Genomic DNA, 23,369 nt, shown 5'->3' on the forward strand with positions numbered 1-23,369 from the left:
AGTGTTTAGTGACAACTGCGGGGAGGCTTAGTGTAGTGGAAACAACATGACTTTGGTGTCCTCCTTCCATTTGAACTCTGGGGTCCACCACTTACTAGCTATGTGACTTGGGGACAAAATTACCCGTCTGAGAAGGTTGTTTGCTTGTTTGTCCATTCAACAAATACTCTAAGTACTACACTAGTTGGTAGGAATAAAATGGTAAACAAGAAGACACAGTCCCTACTCTAACAGGACTTAGAGTCTTAAAGGAGTTTGAGGCAGGCACCCAAGGAAGTGAGACCTCAACCAGGGTGGGAACGGTAAGCAGGAATTACTTATGAGAGGAGAGAGGAGAGTCAGGTAGAGGGAACAGCATGTGAGAAACCTGGGAGGGGACAGGAAACAAAGCACATTTGTAGATCTGGAAGAAATGAGACCAGCTGAAGCACAGGATGCAAAGCTGGTACTGACGAGAGATGAGGCTGGACGGGAAGACAGCACTGGGTTGCTAAGGGCCACATAAGTCAGCTGAGGAAACTCGCCTCTGTGCTAACTGCCGTGTGAGACCACGAAATGAAACAAGCTACAGAAAGCACCAGCAGTGCCAGCATATAGCAGGTGGCCAATAAACATCAAGTCCCCTTCTGCCCTGAAAAACCCACCGTATGTTACCTCACAGACACAAAACTGTGGCTGTGAAAAGCTTACAACTGATCACATGTTAAGATCACATAAAACGTAAGCACTGCTCTAGGACTATGTCTTTTTAAAGATAAAAACAAGCTCCCTTAAATATTCATACATTTATTTGGTACCTTTTTTTTAAAGTAAATGTCACCCACGAAATTGTTATGGATTAGTAGAAAATTGGGCAAGATTAAACTAATATTAATAGAAATAAAGCTATCATTTTCCCACTGATTCTGCTCTGGTTGAACAGGAACTCACAACTCTTATCCATCATAACTAAAGTCCTTGCCTAACTTCTTGTATATTATGAATATAATAGGTCTACACAACAGAAAACTATTTTGGAAACACAGTTTGACCTTCAGGTTATAACTGATGTGATTTTAACACAGTATCATTTCATACGGATCACCAGAAGCCTAAAATCCATTTATAACCAATTAGGAAACATAAAAACAGTTTGTGGACTTTAAGGGAAGAAAAGTCCTGAATTTACTAACTGTTCTTAACTGCTGTAGCACTCTTTAGCCATTTGTGGAAATGACTCCCTTATTCTTGGTAGAAAATATATCTATTATATCTAAAAATGTTTATCTTAAAATTTTAAATACCTACCATATTATCTTTCCATCCCACTCCTGGGTATCTACCCAAGAGAAATGAAAGTATACATCTATCTGTACAAGGACTTGTACATGAATGTTCATAGGTGCTTTATTTGTAATAGCTAAAAATGGGAAACAACTCAAATGTCCATCAACAACTGAAAGGATAAACAAATTGTGGCATATCTTTATGATGGAATACTACTCAGCAATAAAAAGGAATGAACTACTGATACAGACAACAACATGGATGAATCTCAATATAATTATGCTGAGTTAAAGAAGTCAGAACTTCCACCTACCGAAAAGAAGAACAACTGTGTGATTCTATTTATACAAAAACATGAAATTCTAGAAAATGCAAACTAACGTATAGTGACAGAAAAAACAGATCAGTGGTTACCTCATGAGAATGGGGAGAGTTGAGATTACAAGGGAATTATGAGGAAACTTTTGGGGGGTGATAGATATGTTCATTATCTTAATTGTGGTGATGGTTTCACAGTTTTGCTATGTCAAACATAGCAAAGCATATGTTTTAAATATGTGCAACTTACTGTATGTCGATTATACGTCAACAAATCTGATTTTAAAAGCTTTGTAGGGGTGAAAAAGATGCCTTGGTGAGAGGGTGGTAACATCTGAAGGTTAGTCTATACAACCTGAGGGTATGGTGCAAGCTGCAAAATTTCCTGGAAAGACAGCACTTGCCACTGGGTTCTGACAGCTGATACTCAAATTAGGCCCAGATACCAGCTTAGAACAGCAGGTAAGTCAAGATTCACTGAAAGAAAGACCTCATCCTAACAACTATTCCAAAATATGCCACATAAACTGGGCCAGAAAATGGGAGCTTCAAAGAACAAATAAAGGAAACAACCATTAACCATTAACCCTTGTACAGTTAGTGTACAATACTCTGGAGCCCATGAAAAGAAATTTTTTTGTGTGTTTGGGGTTGGCAGGTGGGAAGGGGTGGTATCAGGCAGGCAAGTGTCATGCTCTCTTGCATTGGTGGGTCAGGGGAATTAAGGACTTCCAGAACCTTCAAGAGATGCAAAGGAAGTTTCCATGTAGGCAAAGATAGAGTTTGAAGCTTAGGAGGGAAAAGCTTTAGAGACCCAAGAAAGGGCAGTCTGGGAGTAAAAGCATATATGGAAGAGAAGATTAAAAGGTTAGTTCGGGAATTCTGAATTCTGAATTTACGTTGGGCTACAAATTCTGAACAGATTAATCTAGCACTAAACTCAACAAGGGTGAGTACTGATTCACCAGACAAGGCTTAGGGAGATGTTCAGAGCTACTCAAGAGATTTTCCAGCATCCCACAGTAACCTGTGTGGACAGAGAGCTGGCTGGGGCTGAAAATCACTATGTAGAGCCTAATCAGCAGAGGCCCATGCATTGCCCGACCATTAACATCCAAACGGGGATACTTACGAGAGAGGGGCACTCACTAGTAATAATTACTCCGGGGTCACTCTACCTATAAGAGATCTCCACTGTTTCTCTAGGTATTGTCCCAGGTCTATGAAAGAACATCTCACAAAATGAACTATACTACAATTAATATTGGGGTGAGAAGAGAGTTTTTTAAACTTACTGCCTACTTGAAAAGTTAGACCAAACATGCAGCAATTGTTAGAGCTCCAAAATTACCAGAAAACATTTACTTGACAGTATGGCAGAATGCGAGGCAATATGCCAAGTGGGAGAATAGGCTTTTAAAATCAGACTGCTTTGAATTCCAATCCTAGCTCTGCCCCACTGATAGCTGCTGGGCAAATCAATTCTTATGGGTCTTAATTCTACTGTTTGCTGTTGTTGTTCTTTTTCTATTGATTCTCTTTCATGGTGGATCTTAAAGAAAGAAAAAAAAAAGAAAAAGAAAAAAAAATTCAGTGGGTCTTCATCTGTGGGGATTGTAAATCCCTGGATTGATGCTGCATCCTTCCAGAAATCATTTGTGCCCCAGGTTATCATCAGCCTAGGACCACTTTCTAATGTTAGTTCTTACCAGGCAGGACACTGCAATTCAATTCTTGTACCTACTGACCACAAATTGTTAGGGAAGGTCCCTGACCCCATCATTCTAAGGCCAGGCAACAGGCAAGCTTTCTCGACAAGGTCTTCTTTTGCTGGCAGGTTAATTTTTCCTACTTCCCCCTTCTGCTAAAGATGTGAGTCCCTCCTGGGGTCTCAATTCCAGCTTCCAACCTTACACAGGTCCAAGGTTTTATCTTTTCTACACTTATAGTAATTAAAATTTAGGCCCCTTGTTTACTGTCTCCCCTCTCCCGGGCAGCCAAAGTCAGCTCCATCTCATCACACTGATTTTCAGTGATCATCCTCTTCCTCTTGCTCCTGTGTGTATTTAAAAGGAAGCTGGTTATATACTATCTAGCATTTCGAAAGAGAAATTTTCTTTCCTCTCTTTCTAGGAGAGAAATTTCAGGTTATCTAACTGACTACAGAGCTAGAAACAGATATGTCTGAGCAAGTTATTGAATCTCTTTAAATCTGTTTTCTCATCTGTAAAATGGTACAGAGAATTGTTGAGAGAACAAATGATAAAAAATATATATGTTAAGCACTCAGCCCTTTGACCAGTACACAGAGGTACTCAAGAAATGATAACTATGAAGTTACTTTTATTGGAAAACCTTAAATTTTACAATAACCTATTGAAATAAACAAATTCAATCTGATAGAGTGGGTTTTTATTGTGCTTTGGATTAAAGAATATTGAATACTAATCATCCAAGTAATTACGGAGCTTTGCTCATAACCCATACCAATAATGAAAGTATGTTATTAAAAGATCCAAACCTATTAATTAGACCACGTTTATAGAAGTCTGATTTGCCATCTCTGTTTACTTTGTGGCTTTTGAATAAAATTAGAATATTTCGGGGAAACTCTCCAAGTTGGTAACTATCTATTACGTGTTTTGGACTATAAGCTCTCAGAAGGCAATAGCTATTCAATTTGTTTGGAATAATACCCATTCCAGGACCACGCATACAGGAGTATCTATTAAGTAAAAAAGGACTTCCCAAACCTGACACTTTAGTAGAGAAAAAAGAAAATCAAGAAACGAGTCTGACACATAACTGCTGAATGACCTGGGGCAAATCACTTAGTGACTATAAGGTTGTTTGTTTCCTCATCTCTAAAGAAATCTGGACTTCGCAATTCTCAGAGTAGTTGGTTATGAGGAACAAATGAAGCAGCGCAGCCACTGGTATATGAAAGTCCTTTACATAGTATAATTCTATAAAGCATTATTAAAGTGTGTTAAAAGTATAACAATATTGGGCTTCCCCGGTGGCGCAGCGGTTGAGAGTCCGCCTGCTGATGCAGGGGACGCGGGTTCGTGCCCCGGTCCGGGAGGATCTCACATGCCGCGGAGCAGCTGGGCCCGTGGGCCATGGCCGCTGAGCTTGCGTGTCCGGAGCCTGTGCTCCGCAACAGGAGAGGCCACAGCAGTTGGGAGGCCCGCGTACCACACAAAAAAAGAAAAGTATAACAATATCCCAGTCTGTTCATGGGCATCATTTTCATATATAGAAATGCAGGGAGGGAAATTTCTCTTTTGTCCGGCCCTATGAATTACTACTATAGGCGCTTTCAAGCAGAGACCTGTGGACACAGACCTCTAAATTTTAAGCTTCATTCTATGCAAGTCAGTCAAAATACCTTACTGTACTTTGGGGTCATTATGTGGTCTATTTGTTCATCTGTGTACCCTCAGAACGCAGTGTAGGGTAAGTCCACACGGGTGCAGAAAAAGCTTAGAGGAGAAAAAATATATGCTGTAGTTTCTGCATTGTGTTTATCTGTATGAATGAGTAATAGGGTTACACAAAGAACCCCTACACAGAAAAAGCTGAGGTAATTGCCTCATGACATTAGTAAATGGTTTCAGCACATAAAGGGAGCTGGATGGCAGTAATTCAAGCAGTCTAAAAGACTATGTAAAAGGCCACAGGCACTAAAAGAACCATAGATTGCTACCAACTTGGAGAATTTAAATTTTCCAATCCACAGACAGAAAGCAGTGTACATATCAATAAACAAATTTTAGGCTGATTAACATTTTATTATTTGAGAAGGATTTATGAACAAAAGACAAATGATTTCTCATGCTGTTTACCATATTTTCCTGACTATATGATACTATGAATAAAGCCAAGACTTATGACATAGTTTACTCCTTAAATCCTTTTTGTTATATCTCTCCAAAAACAGATCTAAATTTTCATCAATTCAGTAATTCCGATAGTTATGTGTTGGGTGCCTCCCAAAGAAGCCGACTGGCCAGCGTGCTCTAGCAGGTATCCCAGAAACTAGGTTCACCTGGCACAGCACGTGCAGAGTAAGGGCTCTGACTGGAAACATGTTTTGTGATGTGTGTATGGTGTGGCTTCTCAGTGCGCAAAGGACAACACAACTAAAATACTGTGAAATTTGAGGTTAATTTTGCTCTGCAAGACTGGCACAACTTTTCTAGAAAGAAAATCACAGCAAGGTCACTTTTATAGCTGCCTAGAATCGGTTTTTTAAAAAATCAGTCTATAACCAGCAATAATTAATGTCAATTCTCCTCTTTGTCCCCACCCCTTGAGCACAGCTTCAGCGTTTCCTCTAAACTTCAGGGTTTGGGGGGCTATCAGAGTAAATATGCAAGATGAAACCTACCTGCCATCCCTGGGTTAGGCTGTAACAGGTTCTGGGAGATAGCGATAAAGGGTTAAAGGGCAACAGCCAAGTCTCTAACCGGTGGTTCTCAGATGCTTGGAGAGAATGGAATCCAAATCCTAACCTACAAAGAGCAAATTCTATCCCCCCACATGAAAGGTGCTAACGGAAGCCTTATGATACAGTCCTTCCCACACATTCCCTCACACTGGAGCACAGGATTTGTCCCAGACACGTGCATAATTGTTGAACAAGAGCATCAAGATCCAGCTCTATGTGGGGGCCATGTTACAAACCGCTATGTGGGGTACTCTCAATGCTCATGCTGGGAGAGAATTCCTCTTCTATTTGACAACACTGATGTCTCTAAGAGCATTTTAACATCTCTCATGTACTATTCAGAGCTCCCGGAAGAGGACATAAATGGATAGGAAACCTTTATATTTCTCTGCTCTGCTGAATAAAGGTCTTAGGAGAGAGGACTGAATCTTTACAATCATGAAATTATTAAAACCACAAGGTGATCAAGAAAATGATGCCTCATCTTTAAGGCTGCAGACAGAGGAGAACATTACTGTTTAGAAATACAGAGGCCTGTGGTGAATTCCAAAGGACTATAGTCTCATTCAGCAATGAATAGCCGTGATTTAGAGTTGGTAAATTCCCCTCAGGCAATGACTTTTGTAAGGGGATAGAAAAGGTTTCCATTCCTTCCTAGCATTCTTAAGATCCTTTGCTGCACTCTCACATTTCACCCGAGGCCATGGGAGCAGACTATTTACTGTGAAACTGCATTTCTTTAGTACAGTTCTGGAGAGGACTGTTTCTAAGAACTCCCAGTCACATTGCTCCCTACCCTTTGCCATTTACTACAACTGAACCCTCAGCCGCGCTGCAGCAGAATCTGCCAGGAAGGAATAGCTACGAAACTGAGAGCTCTCTTTGTCCACGAGGACCCAACTGGTGCTGTACTAATGCGGAAGGGAAGCCATCCAAGATTCTGAATGAGTGGGCTGGAAGTATGCACTACTATAGACACAAAATGTCTCATTGTGATGGTCTGCAAGAGGTATCCTGTGTTACGTTTTGAGAAACACTTGAAGCCACAGAGCTATTTCTCTTTTGAACATATTGACACCACAGATGTAAAGAAAAAAAAGCACACACAGTTAATGAGCCCACAGCACACCCAAATGCTCTGAGAAGTTAGCCAAAACCTAGGAGAAGACTATTAATATAAACCCAGGCCAGGGAATAGGATCAGCGTGAACAGCTCAACTTGACAGCTGTGAATCAAAGTCAACCACAACAAATGTAACCTTCCTGGGAATCTCCCCCAAAAGACAGGGTAAGTCGCTGAGACCAAAACAATACAGGAAGCATTTTTCGCCAAAGATTTCATTACCAGTAACATGACGGTAGCGAGACAGACACTATACTGAGGCTGTGAAATAGATTTACTATGTTTAGTCTCAGAGGCCTACATCGAGATTCTGTCTGTGATTTCATCTAAAATTTTTTTTAAAGCTTTGGGAAAGATTCTGAATAGAAAAGACAACTTGAAGTTGCTCCAGTTGCTCCTCAAATATGAATTTATGGGGGTGGGGGGTAAGGTTTCCAGCCTAGAGGATGGGGATGGGCCTCTTAATTCCCGCTGATCTCCTGATCCTATTATAGAAAGTGGATTCTTAAAAACGTATAAACATATACAAAATATATTAACACATATAAACACACTTACATACATCTTCCAGATTTATTATAACTTTGCATGACTTTTCTCTCTCATGACACAAAAAAATTTTGTCCCAAGACCACATATTCCTGTGATTGTTGCAGAGACAAAGCATCTGATTAAGGAGTATAAATTTGTTAAAGACGTATATGACTCTGGGTCATATTTTGGATGTCAATGAGAATAACTATTGTATTTAACCACAGAAGGATATTTTTTAGACCCTAAGCTTTGGCTTTATTTATTTATGACTACATCCGTTTGGAGATTACAGCAAGGAAATGCTGAAAACTGAGAAGGAAATTTTTTTAAAAAACAGCTTTACTCTTGAGGCCTCTCTTTTGTGTGTGGTTTATGATGCAACAATCAAAACCTGTCACTTTCAGTGTGTACTCTCATACACCTCTGATGACAGGAGAAGAGTTCTGGCTCCTACCTCAGAAAAGAAAAAGCAGAAGTCATTTGAGAAACATCAAAGTAGTAACTGTCAGACAGAAAGCTTCTGAAAAACCTACCGGGAGGTGTGCAGGCATCCGCAGGAGACTGGACAAATGTGGACCGCCTTTTGGTTGGCATGGGCAAAGCCATTTTCTGTTCTTTATGCTTTGCCAGTGCAGCCTGAACTGCTTCTGTGTGGATATCTGAAAGATTAAACATTTGCATTTATTAGGTCCTGGTTCTCAAAGTGTTTACTTCTGTGAGCTGAACTATCACTGCCTCAATCGTTAAAAAGGGATGTTTAGGTGACTTTTATTTATCATTTGCGTTATAACAAAAATGAATACGATGATTCACTTTGTTGTAAAGCAGAAACTAACACACCATTGTAAAACAGTTATACTCCAATAAAAATGTTAAAAAAATGAATATGAAAAAGAGACAAAAGAAGTAGTCAAGGATAATTTACAGGGGAGGAAAATGAAGCCGAGAATGATAATGAGACTGCTTAACACAGCAGAGAAGGAGGTGATGGAGATGGGGGTGGGGGTGGAGAGAGAGGAAAAGTCTAACACGGATCTGGGCCAGGTGGGGACCCGACCTCTGAACGGAATGCGTGCTGTGCAGGTTCCTACAGGACACTCTCTTTTCTTCAAGCTTAGGATTTGCTTAGCTGTCTGAAAGGGGTTGAGACTCCTTAGTTCTATACCACAGGAAAAGAGGGCTGATTTTGATCTAGAAAATATAAGGGCTGAGGGTACTTGTTTGCCACTCTGGCCAAAAAAGAATTCGGCTCTCCACTTGAATGTCTAATAGGAATCGCAAAATAGCATATCCAGGCAGAACTCCTCTGATTCTCCACTCCCATCCCAAAACTCAATCTACACTTGTACAAAATAGGATCATACTATACACAGTATTTTGTACTGTGCTTTGATTTTTTAACTCTTATAAAATCCTACTGAGGTAGATAACATCTGAGGTGGCTTCCTGGATCACAATGATTTCCTATTCTCAAGGAATGGGCCCAATCTACATAAGCAAATGACCTTTAAAGGCCTGTCCCTTGTAAGAGCTGGACCAATCGGATCGTTTTTGGGAGAGGGGGGAGTTGAAACTCTGAATCAAGAAACCACAGCTCCTAGAGTGGAGTCACTTGAATGGCAGTGCCCTAGAAAGAAGGAAAGTTCTTGAACTTCAAGGTTGAGATCCCCAGAGCTGTCTCTCCTTTCCTAGGGATTTCTCAGCTGTTCCTTTGCTTCTATAAACTACCCCAGCCATTTAAGCTAGACTGAGTTATCCTATTTCATGCAACCCAAAAACCTTCACTAATATAACTAGAAACTTCTATGTAAATGCAGATCTAAAATATAATTTTAAAGGGCTGTGTAATATTTCACTGTATAAATGTGCCATGATTTATTTAAATAACTGTGTTTCCAAATTTTTGCTACTACTCATACAACTATCCACAAGAATAATTCAGTATTTTCATTTTAGCACATATGTCTAAGCCTATTTCTTTAGGATTAATTCCAACAACTGCTGAGACGTATTTCCTAAGAAGAAGGATTTTTTTCTTATACAGCCACAGTGCATTTATCAAAATCCAGAAATTCAAAACTGATACAAACTATTATCTAACCCACAAACCATATTCCAACTTAGTCAACTGTCCCAATAATGTCATCTACAATTTTCCCCCTTTTTTCCTGATCCGGGACACTATACAGAATCACACATTACATTTAGTTGTCATGTCTCTTTACCATCCTATAATCTGTAACAGCTTCCCAACTTTTGTCTTGTATTACCTTGACATTTTTGTACAGACTAGTTACACTGTAGAATATCCCTTAATTTTGGTTTGCTGATATTTCCTCATAATTAGATTCAGGTTATGCATTTTGGCAGGAATACCACAGAAGTAATGTATCTTCCTGAAACAAGATATCAAGATGCATCTGCCCTGTTACTGGTAATAATGACTTTACTTAGTTAAGATGGTGTCTGCTAAGTTAATCTACTGTAAATTACTATTCTTTCCTTTGTGTAATTAATAAATAATTTATGGGTGAATACTTTTGAGACTATGTAAATGTTACATACTTCCTTAAACTGTCACCCACTAGTTTTAACATCCATTGATAATTCTTGCCTGAATCAATTATTATAATGGTTACAAAATGGTGGTTTCATAACTCCATCATTCCTTCTGTATTTATTAGTTGGTATTCTCTTATAAGAAAAAGCTTTCCTTTCTCCACTATTTATTTATTTATATCACCATTTATTTATATTTGGACCTATCAATTCTCATTTTATTCCATGACTAGTCTGTTACTATCGTTACTTATTTTGATGCTCATATATCCCAGCTTTGGCCAACAGAAGCCCCTTCAAACCACTTCTTATGTCCTTTTGATGTATTCTGGTCACTTTGAATGTTCTTTGTTTCGTGGTACAAGATGATCCATGCTCATCTGGTATGTTCCCTGCTCCAGCACTGGAATTACACATTTCTCCAAGGAGCTCTGGCTCCTCTTAGTGAAGAATGGTTATTTAGAAACCAAGATCCTAGAACTAGGAGTGCTCACTGCTATTGGGGTCTTTCTTCTAAGCCCTTTCAGTGGATAAAGGAATATAAACATAAACCAATATACACACATATGTATCTATATCTATTTTCATCTATATTAAAAACCATGAGCTCATATTAATACCTACAATTCCAATTCAACACCACAGAATTCATTCGAATCTTCCCCCTTCCATTTGTAAACTCCCTTCTCTAACAGTAAAACACCTGGTTCACACCATAATCAATATATTTTACTCATTCATTCAATGCCACAATACACAGAAAGTAGTTTCAAAATTCCTATGAAAGATAAATCTAAATAGAGTTCAATATCTGTTTGAGTTCTTTCTGTCTTTAGACTAAATTAAAGTACTGTGTTCAAAAAGCTATTTGGGGGGCTTCCCTGGTGGTGCAGTAGTTAAGAATCCACCTGCCAATGCAGGGAACACAGGTTCGAGCCCTGGTCTGGGAAGATCCCACATGCTGCAGAGCAACTAAGCCCATGCACCACAACTACTGAGCCTGCGCTCTAGAGCCCGCAAGCCACAACTTCTGAAGCCTGCGCGCTTAGAGCCCGTGCTCCGCAACAAGAGAAGCCACCTCAATGAGAAGCCCGCACACCGCAAAGAAGAGTAGCTCCCGCTCGCCGCAACTAGAGAAAGCCCACGCGCAGCAACGAAGACCCAATGCAGCCAAAGATAAATAAATATTTTTAAAAAAAAAAAGCTATTTGGGTTAGTTCTCACCCCTCCCCCCTTTGGTGGTTATATTTTTCTGTTGAGTAATACTGTTAGGTTCATTTGTTTTTCTTTGTATTCCACAGGTCCTTTCCAAAGTGTGGATTAAACATTAATGTGACACGATAAGAAATATACATTTGGTCTCTGCCTGGGTTCCTGACACTGAGCTCCTAAAACTCTGTAATTTCCCGAGTGACAGGAATGTCTTTTGTTCTAATGAGGCAACTCTTGGTGGGCTCCTGGATCGCTTCAGGGTGGGGGCTGGTCACCAGACAGACTACGTCATTATTAGAAGCTTAGAACTTTCAGCCCCACGCTCCACCCTCTGGGGAGAGGAAAGGGACTTGGGATTGAGCTAATCACCAATGGCCAATTATTTAGTCAAGCATGCCTAGGTAATGGAGCCTTCATAAAAAACCCTGAAGTAAGGTGTTTGGAGACCTTCTCGGTTGTTGAACACATCCTCGTGCCAGCAGGGTGGTGTACCCTAAACTCCACAGGGATGGAAGCTCTTGGGTTTGGGACCCTTCTGGACCTTGCCCTATGTACCTCTTTATCTGGCTGATCATTTTATCCTTTATAATAAACTGGTAACATTAAGTAAAGTATTTCCCTAGGTTCAGTGAGCCGTTATAACAAATAATCAAACCTGAGGAGGGGGTTGTGGGAATCTTCATATGTAGCCAAGATGGACAGAAGTATGGGTAATGTGGGCACCCACTACAAACAGTCCCCAACTTATGATAATTCAACTTATGATTTTTTTACTTTACAAAGGTATAAAAGCAATATGCATTCAATAGAAACCATTCTTCGAATTCTGAATTATCTTTTCCTGGGTATGATTTTCTCTCGTGATGCTAGGCAGTGGCAGCAAGTTATAAGATCACAAAGGTAAACAACTGATACACTTACAACGATTCTGTAACCATACAGCCATTCCATTTGCCCAACTGTAGGCTAACGTAAGTGCTCTGAGCACGTTTAAGGCAGATCAGGCTAAGCTATAACGTTTGGTAGGTTAGATGTATTAAATGCATTTCAACTTACAGTATTTTCAACTTACGATAGGTTTATTGGGATGTAACCCCATTGTAAGTTGAGGAAAATCTGTACTTGTGATTGGCGTCTAAAGGTGGGGAGAGTCTTGTGGGAATGAGCCTGAGGGGTCTGCACTAATATCAGGTAGCTAATGTCAAAATTGAATTAAATTGTAGGATACTTAGTTGGTGTCTGCAGAGAACTAGAGAATTGCTCAGTGTGGAAAACCCACACACTAGATGTCAGGAATAGTGTGAGTAAAGATACAGTTTTTCTTTAATTAACATGGTTCCAAAAGTCAAAACTATACCAAAAGGTAAACTTAAAGATGTGTCACTACCCCCAATAACCACGTCTATTCCAATTCCACCTTCTCTATAGGTAACCAATTTCCTTATTGATTTATCCTGCCTATATTTCTTTTTGAAACAAATAACCATATTTTCTCATATCCCTGTCTCTCATACACAAAAGGTAGCATACAATATATACTTTTTTTTTAAACATCTTTATTGGAGTATAATTGCTTTACAATGGTGTGTTAGTTTCTGTTTTACAACAAAGTGCATCAGTTATACATATACATATGTTCCCATATCTCTTCCCTCTTGCGTCTCCCTACCTCCCACCCTCCCTATCCCACCCCTCTAGGTGGTCACAAAGCACAGAGCTGATCTCCCTGTGCCATGTGGCTGCTTCCCACTAGCTATCCACCCTACGTTTGGTAGTGTATATATGTCCATGCCACTCTCTCACTTCGTCACAGCTTACCCTTCCCCCTCCCCATATCCTCAAGTCCATGCTCTAGTAGGTCTGTGTTTTATTCCCGTCCTACCCCTAGTCTCTTCATGACATTTTTTTTCTTAGATTCCATAAATATGTGTTAGCATACGGTATTTGTTTTTCTCCTTCTGACTTACTTCACTCTGTATGACAGACAATATATACTTTTTTGCACTATGCTTTTTTCACTTAACAATATATCCTGGAATTCATTCTGTATCAGCTACTAGAGATCTTTTTCATTCTTTAAAGCAGCATAGATAGCACTCCATTGTATACCACAGTTTATTCTACTACTATCCTATGTGTGGGCATGTAAGTGTTTCCAATATTTTACAATTACAAATAATGATACAACAGCCTTGTGCAAATGTTTTTTTTGTTTGTTTTTTTTTTGCGGTATGCAGGCCTCTCACCGCTGTGGCCTCTCCCGTTGCGGAGCACAGGCTCTGGACGCGCAGGCTCAGCGGCCATGGCTCACGGGCCTAGACACTCCGCGGCATGTGGGATCTTCCCAGACCAGGGCACGAACCTGCGTCCCCTGCATCGGCAGGCGGACTCCCAACCACTGCGCCACCAGGGAAGCCCCGCAAATGTATTTTTATACTGATGACAATATATCTTCAGGATAAACTCTTAAAAGTGAGACTCCTAAATCAAAAATTGAATACATTTTAAATTTTGTTACATCTTGCCAAATTCCCCTCTGAAAGAGCTTTGTCATATTGTAGTACTATCAGCAATGTATAGGTGTGCCTGTTTCCCCATAGCCTCACCTTCAGAGTGTGTTATCTACCTTTTCACTGTCGCCAGTTCAGTGGCTGAGAAATGGTACTATTTTATTTTTTGTTTTTTTGGCTGTGCTGGGCGGCATGCAAGACCTTAGTTCCCCAACTGGGGATCGAACCCATGCCCCCTGCAGTGGAAGCGTGGAGTCCTAACCACTGGACTGCCAAGGAAATTCCCTCAGAATACTTTAAATTTGCGCCTCTTTTATCATTAGTGAGATTAAACATCTTTACAGAGGATTTTAGAGCCCTTTAATATTTGTTTGTTTGAAAGTGAAGTGAATTGTTCATGTCACTTTACCATTTTTCCATTGGGATTCTCAGTTTATTTTCCCTTGACTTTTAAAAGTTTTCATATATAAAGGATATTAGCCCTTTATCTCTGAGATATGTCAGAAATATTTTCTTTCAGTTTGTCATTTGTCTTTTGATATTGTTTGCAGTGGTTTATTGCCATGCAAACGTTGTTTTTTATAAAAAATTTATGGAAGATTTCAAATTAGCAACACAACTGCAGGAACTCAAAAAAGACCAAACTAAAACCAAAGTTAGCAAAAGGAGGAAATAACAAGGATTTGAGTAGAAATAAACAAAATAGAGAATAAAAAAAAACAATTGAAAACAATCAACAAAAATAAGAGTTAATTTTTTGAAAAGATGAACAAAGTTGACAAAATTTTAGCTAGATTAAGAAAGAGAAGACAAATAACTAAAATCAGAAATGAAAGAGGAACTATTTCAACTGATGCCATAGAAATAAAAAAGATTATAAGACACTGAATAATTATGCACCATAAATTGGATAACCTAAAAGAAATGGGCAAGTCCCTAGAAAACATATAACCTACCAAGATTAAATCATGAAGAAACAGAAGATCGGAACAGACCGATTACTAATAAGGAGACTGACTCTGTAATCAAAAACCTTCCAAAAAATAAAAGCCCAGGTCTCACTGGAGAATTCTACAAAACACTTTAAGAATTAACACCAATTCTTCTCAAACTCTTCCAAAAACCTGAAGAGGAGGGAACATTTCCAATTCATTTCATAAGGCCAGCCTTATCCTGATACCAAAGCCAGGCAAAGATACTACAAGAAAAGAAAACTACACACCAATATCCCTGAATATTAATGTAAAAATCCTGAACAAAATACTAACAAACCAAATTCAACAGCACATTAAAAGGACCATACAGCATGACCATTAAAAAGACCGTACATACCATACCTAAGCTGATTCAACAAATGTGAACAAATTCAACTCAATAACTGTAAAACTCTAATAGAACAAAGGACAAAACTCATATGATCATCTCAACAGATGCAGAAAAAGCATTTGACAAAATTAACATCCTTTCATGATAAAAACATGCCACAAACCAGGAACAGAAGGAAATTAGCTCAAGATAATGATCACACATGAAAAGCCCACAGTCAACATCATATTCAACAGTGAAAAGCTAAAAGTTTTTCCTTCTAAGATCAGGAATAAGGCAAGGATGCCCACTCTCACACTCTTTCAACACAGAACTGGACATCATAGCCAGAACAATTAGGTAAGAAGAAGAAATAAAATGCATCCAAATTGGAAAAGAAGAAGTAAAACTGTTTCTGTTTGTGAAGGACATGATGTTATATGTAGGAAGCCCTTAAGATCTCACATATAAAACTTATAGAAAAAAAAAAAAACTGTTAGAACTAATAAACAAATTCAGCAATTGCAGGATAGAAAATCAACACACAAAAATCAGTTGTATTTCTGAACACTAAAAACAAATCATCTGAAAAATAAAAAGAAATCTTATTTACAATAGCATCAAAAAGAATAAAACACTTAGGAATAAACATAACCAAGGAGGTGAAAAATGTATACGCTATGAAACATTGATGAAAGAAATAAAAGGAGACAAGAATAAATGGAAAGACATCCCAAGTTCATGGGTTAGAAGACTTAATATTGTTAAAATGTCCATATTACCCAAAGCAATCTAGAGATTTAATGCAATTTCTATCAAAATCCCAATGGCACTTTTTGAAGAAATAAAAAACCAAAATTCCCAAATGCATATGGAATCTCAAAAGACTCCAAATAGCCAAAACAATCTTGAGAAAGAAAAACAAAGCTAAAGGCTTCACCCTTCCTGATTTCAAAACATATTACAAAGTTACAGTAACCAAGACCATGATATTGGCATCAAGACAGATATGTAGAACAATGGAACAGAATGGAGAGCCCAGAAATTACCTTGGTGTATATGGTCAAACGGTCTTCAACAAGGGTGTCAAGACTATACAACGGGGAAACGACAGTCTTGATAGAAACAAATGGTGCTGGAGAAACTGGAATATCCATATGTAAAAGAATGAAGTTGGACCCTTATCTTTCACCATATACAAAAATTAATCAAAATGAATTAAAGATCTAAACATAAGACCTGAAACTATAAAACTCCTAGAAGAAAACACAGGGGAAAAAACTTCATGACCTTGGAATGGGTAATAATTTGCTTGGACATCCAAGCAAAAAATAGAAATAGGACTATACCAAACTTTAAAACTTCTGCACAACAAAGGAAACAACAGGGTGAAAAGGCAACCTATTGAATCAGAGAACATATGTGCAAACCATATACCCGATAAGGAGTTAATAAGTAGAATATGTAAAGAACTCCTACAACTCAATAACAACAACAAAATCTCAAATAACCCAATTTTAAATGGGCAAGGGACTTGAACAGATATTTCTCCAAAGAAGACAAAATGGCCACTTTAAAAAAAACCAAAAAAAACCAGAAAATCACAAATGTTGGCAGGGAGGTGGAGAAATTGGAACCTTTGTGCACTCTTGGTGCGACTGTAATGTTACAGTTGTTATGGAAAACAGTATGGAGGTTCCACAAAAAAATTAAAAATAGAACTACCCAAAACAATCCTACTTTTGGGGTATATATCCAAAAGAACTGAAAGCAGGGTCTTGAAGAGATATTTGCACAACCATGTTCATTGCAGCATATTCACAATAGCCAAGATGTGGAAGCAACCTAAATGTTCACGAGTAGATGAATGAATAAAGAAAATGTGGTATACACATACAACAGAATATTACTCAACTTTAAAAAAGAAGAAAATCCTGTCATATGCTACAACATTGACATGCTAAGTGAAATAAGCCAGTCACACACACAAAAAAACCAAATATATAACACTTATAAGAAGTATCTAAAGTACTCAAATTCATAGATGTAGGAAGTAGAATGGTGGTTGGCTGCGGGAGGGAGAAACAGAGTTGTTGATCAACGGGTATAAAGTTTCGGTCATGCAAGATGAAAAGGTTCTAAAGAGCTGTTGTACAACAATGTGCATATGGTTAACAATATAATGCACACTTAAAAATTTTAAGAGGGTAAATTTATGTTATGTGTTTTTACCTCAGTAAAAAAATTTTTGTGTCGTTGCATCACATCTTGATTTTGAGTCTCAGAAAGCCTTCCCATAGGCTTTCCATAAGCTTAGATTATTAAAAAATTGACTAATATTTTCTTTAGGTACTTACATGGTTTCTTTTTTACTTGTAGATCTCTGATCCATTTGAAGTTTTTGCTTGTATATGGTGTGAGGTATGGATTTACTTCATCTTTTTCCAGTTGTCCTAGTATCGTTTATTAAAAAGTACTTTTTCACCCAAGTGATTCACAATGCTATCTTTATCATATAATAAATCCCAGATGTACTTTGGTCTATTTCTGAACTTGTTATTCTATTCCAATTGTCTGTCTGCCAATTTGTATGCCATACCACACTGTTTTAATTATACAGTTTTTGGAGTATGTTTTAATATCTTGTAGGTTTTCTTTCTCAGTGTTTCCTAGCTATCCTTACGTGTTTATTGTTCCAAATGAACTTCAAAAATATCTTTTCCAGCTCCATAAATAAATTTGATAGTGTTTTTATTGGAACTGGATTAAACTTATAAACTAATTTTTGGAGTCCTAACATCTTTGTGATATTGAATCATCCTATCTAAGAACAAGGGATGCCTTTCCATTTATCACGTCTACTTTGTGTCATTCAGGTGTTTTAAAGTTTCCTTTATAAAGATTTTACACAGTCCTGAAGTTTATTCCTAAATATGTTTTATCTTTATTGCTTTTGTAAATGAGGTTTGCTCTACCATTATATCTTTTGACCAGTTATTGTCTGCATATATGAAGGCTACTGGTTTCTATACTAGTTCCAGATCTTGCTACTTGACTAAATTATTTCATTAAATTAATTCTGTCATCAATTCTCCTGGGTTTTTTAAATGAATTATCATACTAACTGCAAATACAGCTTCACTTCTTTTCTAATTCTTACACCTCTAATTGATTTCTCTTGTCTATTTGTGTTGGTTAATACCTCTAGTAAATTTAAATGTGAGCATCCCTAGGATTAGAAAAACTCTTACAAATAAATAAGAAAAAAAAAGAACCCAACTTAGAAAAAAATAGGCGTAGGCAATGGACAGGTAGTTTACAGAGGCAGCACAAATGGAAAATAAACATATTCTAAAATGTCCAGTCTCATTAGTAATGAAAGAAATAACACTTCTACCAACGAGGTGAGAGAATGTCCATTTCCCCACATCTGTGGACAATACTGGGCCATGTTTTGTCATCTTTCCCAAAAAGTTAAGTGGAAAATGTTATTTTACATTTTTTAAGTAGCTGCTCCTATCCTTGGCTTGTTGTTATGAAGTGGTTAAGACACGGTACATAAGTGGCACAGCTGGGCGTTAAGGACCAGGGGAAGAACAGACACCAAGTGCCCTTCCCTGCTAGGACACTACTATAGACAGACAGACAGACAGATAGATGAGGACAGACTGAAAGGCAGATGTGTGGGCAGGTTGAGTCATTTAAGTAGAGAAGTAGAGTTCAAGGAGTTACCTGTAAGCCAATTAGTAGTCATGCAATTTCTACCAATTTCTAAGGTACTGATCACTTTCACATCTTTAATTATGGCAGAGGCAGCAACTATTAACTTCTGGAACATTAGGATATCACATTAATTTTGGCACTACTCTATCTGCTGGTGGGGAGGAGCAGTGAAATTTTAATTTTGCATTTCACATTGCCCTGCCTTTACAAATTATGTTTCTTTAGCCTGGAATATCTATACAGCAAACAGTTATTCATTCTTCAAAATGGCTCGGACTTCACCACCTCCACGAAGCCTGCCGTTGACAGTGGCTGGTGCCCAGGGGCTCCTTCCCCTGTCACCCCCTCTTCTATGATGCCTCTACCTTGTATAAAGGATTCCTGTGTTTAAGAAAGGAGTCCTGTGTTTTCATCTGTGTTTCTCTAGCATCTAAACTGTGCTCAACTCATAGGAGGTCTATAATAAATGCTTGCTTAACTGAACTGAACTCAATTTATCTTCCTTGGTATGAGGAAGTGTATTACTAAAGAAATAAAATGGTCCTGGTGTGCCAGTGGCAGCCACCTTGGCAAATGTCACCATATCAGAGATCATATTTGCACAGAGAAAGAAAGTTCTCAAGGTGACAGAGGTAGTTATTGCTGCATTTAGCTCTCAGAATTAAGTCAGAAGAATCCACACTTAGACTAAAAATCACTAAGAACAACTGATGTAAGGCTTTAAATATTTTATCCAGGGATATCACCTTAAAAACTATCTTTTACAAACTTCCAGTTATAAAATAAATAAGTCATGGGATGGAATGGTGACTATAGTTAATAATACCATATTGCTCATTTGAAAGTTGCTAAGAGAGAACGTCTTAAAAGCTGTCATCACAAGAAAAAGAAATTTCTGTAACCATGAAAGGCGACAGATGTTAATGAAACCTATTGTGGTGATCACTTCACAATACATACAAATATTAAGTCATTATGGTATATACCTGAAACTAATGTCTTGTTATATGTCAATTATACCGCGATTTAAAAAAAAAGAAAACAATGTTATTTTTTGTTTAAAATTAATATACATACATTTTGTTATATGCATTTTGTATTTTACCACCACAACAAAAATCCTGGAAAAAATTAATATACATATTGGGGAAAGACCTAAACACATATAATGCTGCAGTGAAAATTTTCCCTAGACCCATCACTTCCCAGAAATAATCCCACCTCAACAGTTTGGTATATATTTTTCCAGATTTCTGTATCTGTGTACATAATAATATATGTAATTATTAGTATTAATATTTATAAAATTTAGATCATATGCTACATACTGTCTTGTATTTATTACTTAAAAATGTATTTTGTACATCTCTCCATATCTGCACAAATAAATCTAATAACCTCATTGTTTTTCCACAAGCCTTCACAGAAGTTTTAAACTAGCTTTCACAGAATTCCATTGTGTGGACCTACTATAACTTATTTAATCATTGTATTTATTATGAACAATACGATAACAAACATTTTCATATATATATATTTTTGTGTACATATGTAGGTGCAAATTCCTAGAAGGAGAATTTCTGGGTCAAAGTGTATGAATACTTAAAGTTTAAAAGATAGTGCCAAACTGTTGTGCTGTTACTTTTTAGGCCACAGTACCAACTTACTTTTGCCTCTGAAATAATTTTATACTGCATTTATATTTATTATACTATTTTAGTGTCCCTGAGGTTTACTTAGTTGAATCAAGATTGTCATTTTACTGAATCTATGATGCCACCTTATATAAAAGATATTTTCCAGGATTAAAAAAAAAAAAAGCTATCCTGAGGGAATTCCCTGGCAGTCCAGTGGTTAGGACTCCGTGCTCTCACTGCTGAGGGCCCAGGTTCAATCCCTGGTCAGGGAACTAAGATCCCACAACACACATGGCACAGCCAAAAAAAAAAAATGTTTAAAAGATATCCTGCTTTCAGGTATGCTAGAATGTGAAAAGTGTTCCTCTTATATTAGATGAAACTATGGTTCTTAGCTATCTTGGAAAACCAATGAATAATCGCTTATACTGAGAAAAAGCACTTTCTCAACAGAAAGACAGCACATTAAATGCTCATACTTCTTAGTCAAAAGTACTGCTGCACAAGACATGAAACATGCGAGAGCAAACCTGCGAAAACTAGGGACTTGTTCACATTAGTCAAGCTTTAGAAGGCCCATGATATCTGGATAAGTAATAATTACAGAGCATGCTCTTCTCTGCCATAAGGATTCTTAGCATCGACCACAGAACAAATCAAACCACCCGTTTATTTCCTAACATGAGAAGCCCTGGCCCATACACGTGTGTCAAAAGGAGATGTTCACAGTTCCTGTGTTAGCAAAGCCTCTTTATCGATAAGAACAGGCAGCTCTTGTAACTGGATTTGACTCATTCAGCAGTATACAATTCACTTTGATCTTTGATAGAGAAATCACTTCCGACGTTCAGTCCCCAGACGCGGCTGACTTTGGACATCTCTGCCAGGAGCACCAGAAAGCTGGGTTTCATTTTCCAGCACTAACGTTCGAGCTGAATAAGGTGATACAACTGTTCCTTTAAAGTCCTTTTTTTGTTTTTGTTGTTTTGTTTGAGGTGGCTAATTGCTCAAAAGATTAACATTAAAGAAGTTGTCAGAGCGACTTTCCATCTCAGGCACTGACTGTGTATTTTCTACACTTGTGACCATAACACATGTGTGTAGAAAAGTGTATCATGCTTTGATGGGCAGGTAAAGGAGGTACTAAATTAGTGTATTTGAAATGTCAGACCATCTTGGCTAAGCACAAAGAACAGAATAAGGGCAGATAATCTAAACTCTGAATAAATAAAAGCTATTTACAGCATGTCTGAAACACAAAACACTAAGTCTATTTAGATTTGATTATGATTAGTTGAAATGTAGGTATTACTAAGCCTCCACCAAATAAGAGAGGATTTTCAAGTTACACTCACTGAAATCAATATTAAACCCTTTCTGTGTACCCATCACTTTAATCTGAATGCTTGTAATTTTTTCTAAACATACCCTCCATTCTTAAGCTATTTTTGCATGTGACATGTAAACGTAACCCTTCCTATGAATGGAGTGGCAAAGAGGCGAAGTTCCAGTCCCATAGATTTCTGCAACTTATTTGCTCTACTTCTGCGGCTACTGTTGCTTTCTTCTTACTCACCGAAGCCAGAATTCTTGGCGTGTGCTCAGCTTTGCTTTGTTATTTAGTTGGGCACATCCTAACATATGGAAAAATGTGATTTTTAGCCAAAATTCATGCTTGCAGGCCTCCTCTTTCATGTTCCCCTCTCATGACAGTATTGTAGAACTCTCATAACTTTCAATATCTTCAGGGTTTTAAAATCACCTCTGTTCCCTACTTTACCTCCTCTCTGGCCTTCTTCTCGCTACTACCCTAAAAAAAAAAGTCCCAGTGAGACAAATATCGGAGACCCAACTATTAAACCCTCTTCAATACCCCTGCACCTAACCACAGTCTGCTAACTAGTGTTTGATTCACAGACTATACTTTCTAATATTGGGGGTAAATCTGAAAGAATTGGTATAAAAGATAGTTGGGGCTTCCCTGGTGGCACAGTGGTTAAGAATCTGCCTGCCAATGCAGGGAACACGGGTTCGATCCCTGGTCCGGGAAGATCCCACATGCCGTGGAGCAACTAAGCCTGTGCATCACAACTACTGAGCCTGTGCTCTAGAGCCCGTAAGCCACAACTACCGATGCCCACATGCCTAGAGTCCGTGCTCCGCAAGAGAGAAGCCACCGCAATGAGAAGCCCGTGCACTGCAACAAAGAGTAGCCCCTGCTCGCCACAACTAGAGAAAGCCTGCACGCAGCAACGAAGACCTTACACGGCCATAAATAAATAAATAAATAAACAAAAAAATAAATAAATAAGGATATTAAAGAAAAAAAGGATAGTTGGGTTTTGGTAGGTGTACATCAAAGTTTTACACTATTGAATCAGCTGGCTAAAGGCTTTTTTCTCTATGTGATCAGATTGGACATAGAGTGTAGAGAATCCTCTTTGGGGTTCCTTACTAATCCTTTTGTTATCTGCTGTAAAAACAAAGAGAGAATCCAAGTTAAAACAAAAAACAAAAATCTTCCCAGAAGGCCAGGGATGAGAGCTGTGGAGGCTAGAGCCCTTCTGGACTGGTTAGAACCTGCTGCTGCTGCACCTGAGCCCCAGCCTCTAAAAGCAACACCAGGTGCTGGGAAATCGGGCTGGGGTCTTGGTGACAAACAGGAGCTCCTGATATGTTTTTCCAAATCTAGCCTCCTTACCTCCCTCTAATCCATTCCCGAACTAATA

General features: G+C 38.2%; 1 protein-coding gene across 9 annotated transcripts in view; it reads right to left on the minus strand.

Moving 5' to 3' along the window:
* DIP2B (disco interacting protein 2 homolog B) overlaps positions 1 to 23,369 on the minus strand; it is a 273,451-nt gene that overhangs the window by 93,961 nt on the left and 156,121 nt on the right. For all 9 annotated transcript variants that reach the window (XR_003680362.2, XR_003680363.2, XM_055085636.1 and 6 more), the window contains exon 4: positions 8,228 to 8,353. Coding sequence is in view for 7 of the 9 variants with exons in the window: in XM_055085636.1 (XP_054941611.1) it covers positions 8,228 to 8,353 (126 nt within the window). In the remaining 2 variants the exon portion in view is untranslated. The remainder of the gene's footprint in view (positions 1 to 8,227; positions 8,354 to 23,369) is intronic.

This window comes from Physeter macrocephalus, chromosome 6 (genome assembly GCF_002837175.3).
Source record: "Physeter macrocephalus isolate SW-GA chromosome 6, ASM283717v5, whole genome shotgun sequence".
Taxonomy (NCBI): domain Eukaryota; kingdom Metazoa; phylum Chordata; class Mammalia; order Artiodactyla; family Physeteridae; genus Physeter; species Physeter macrocephalus.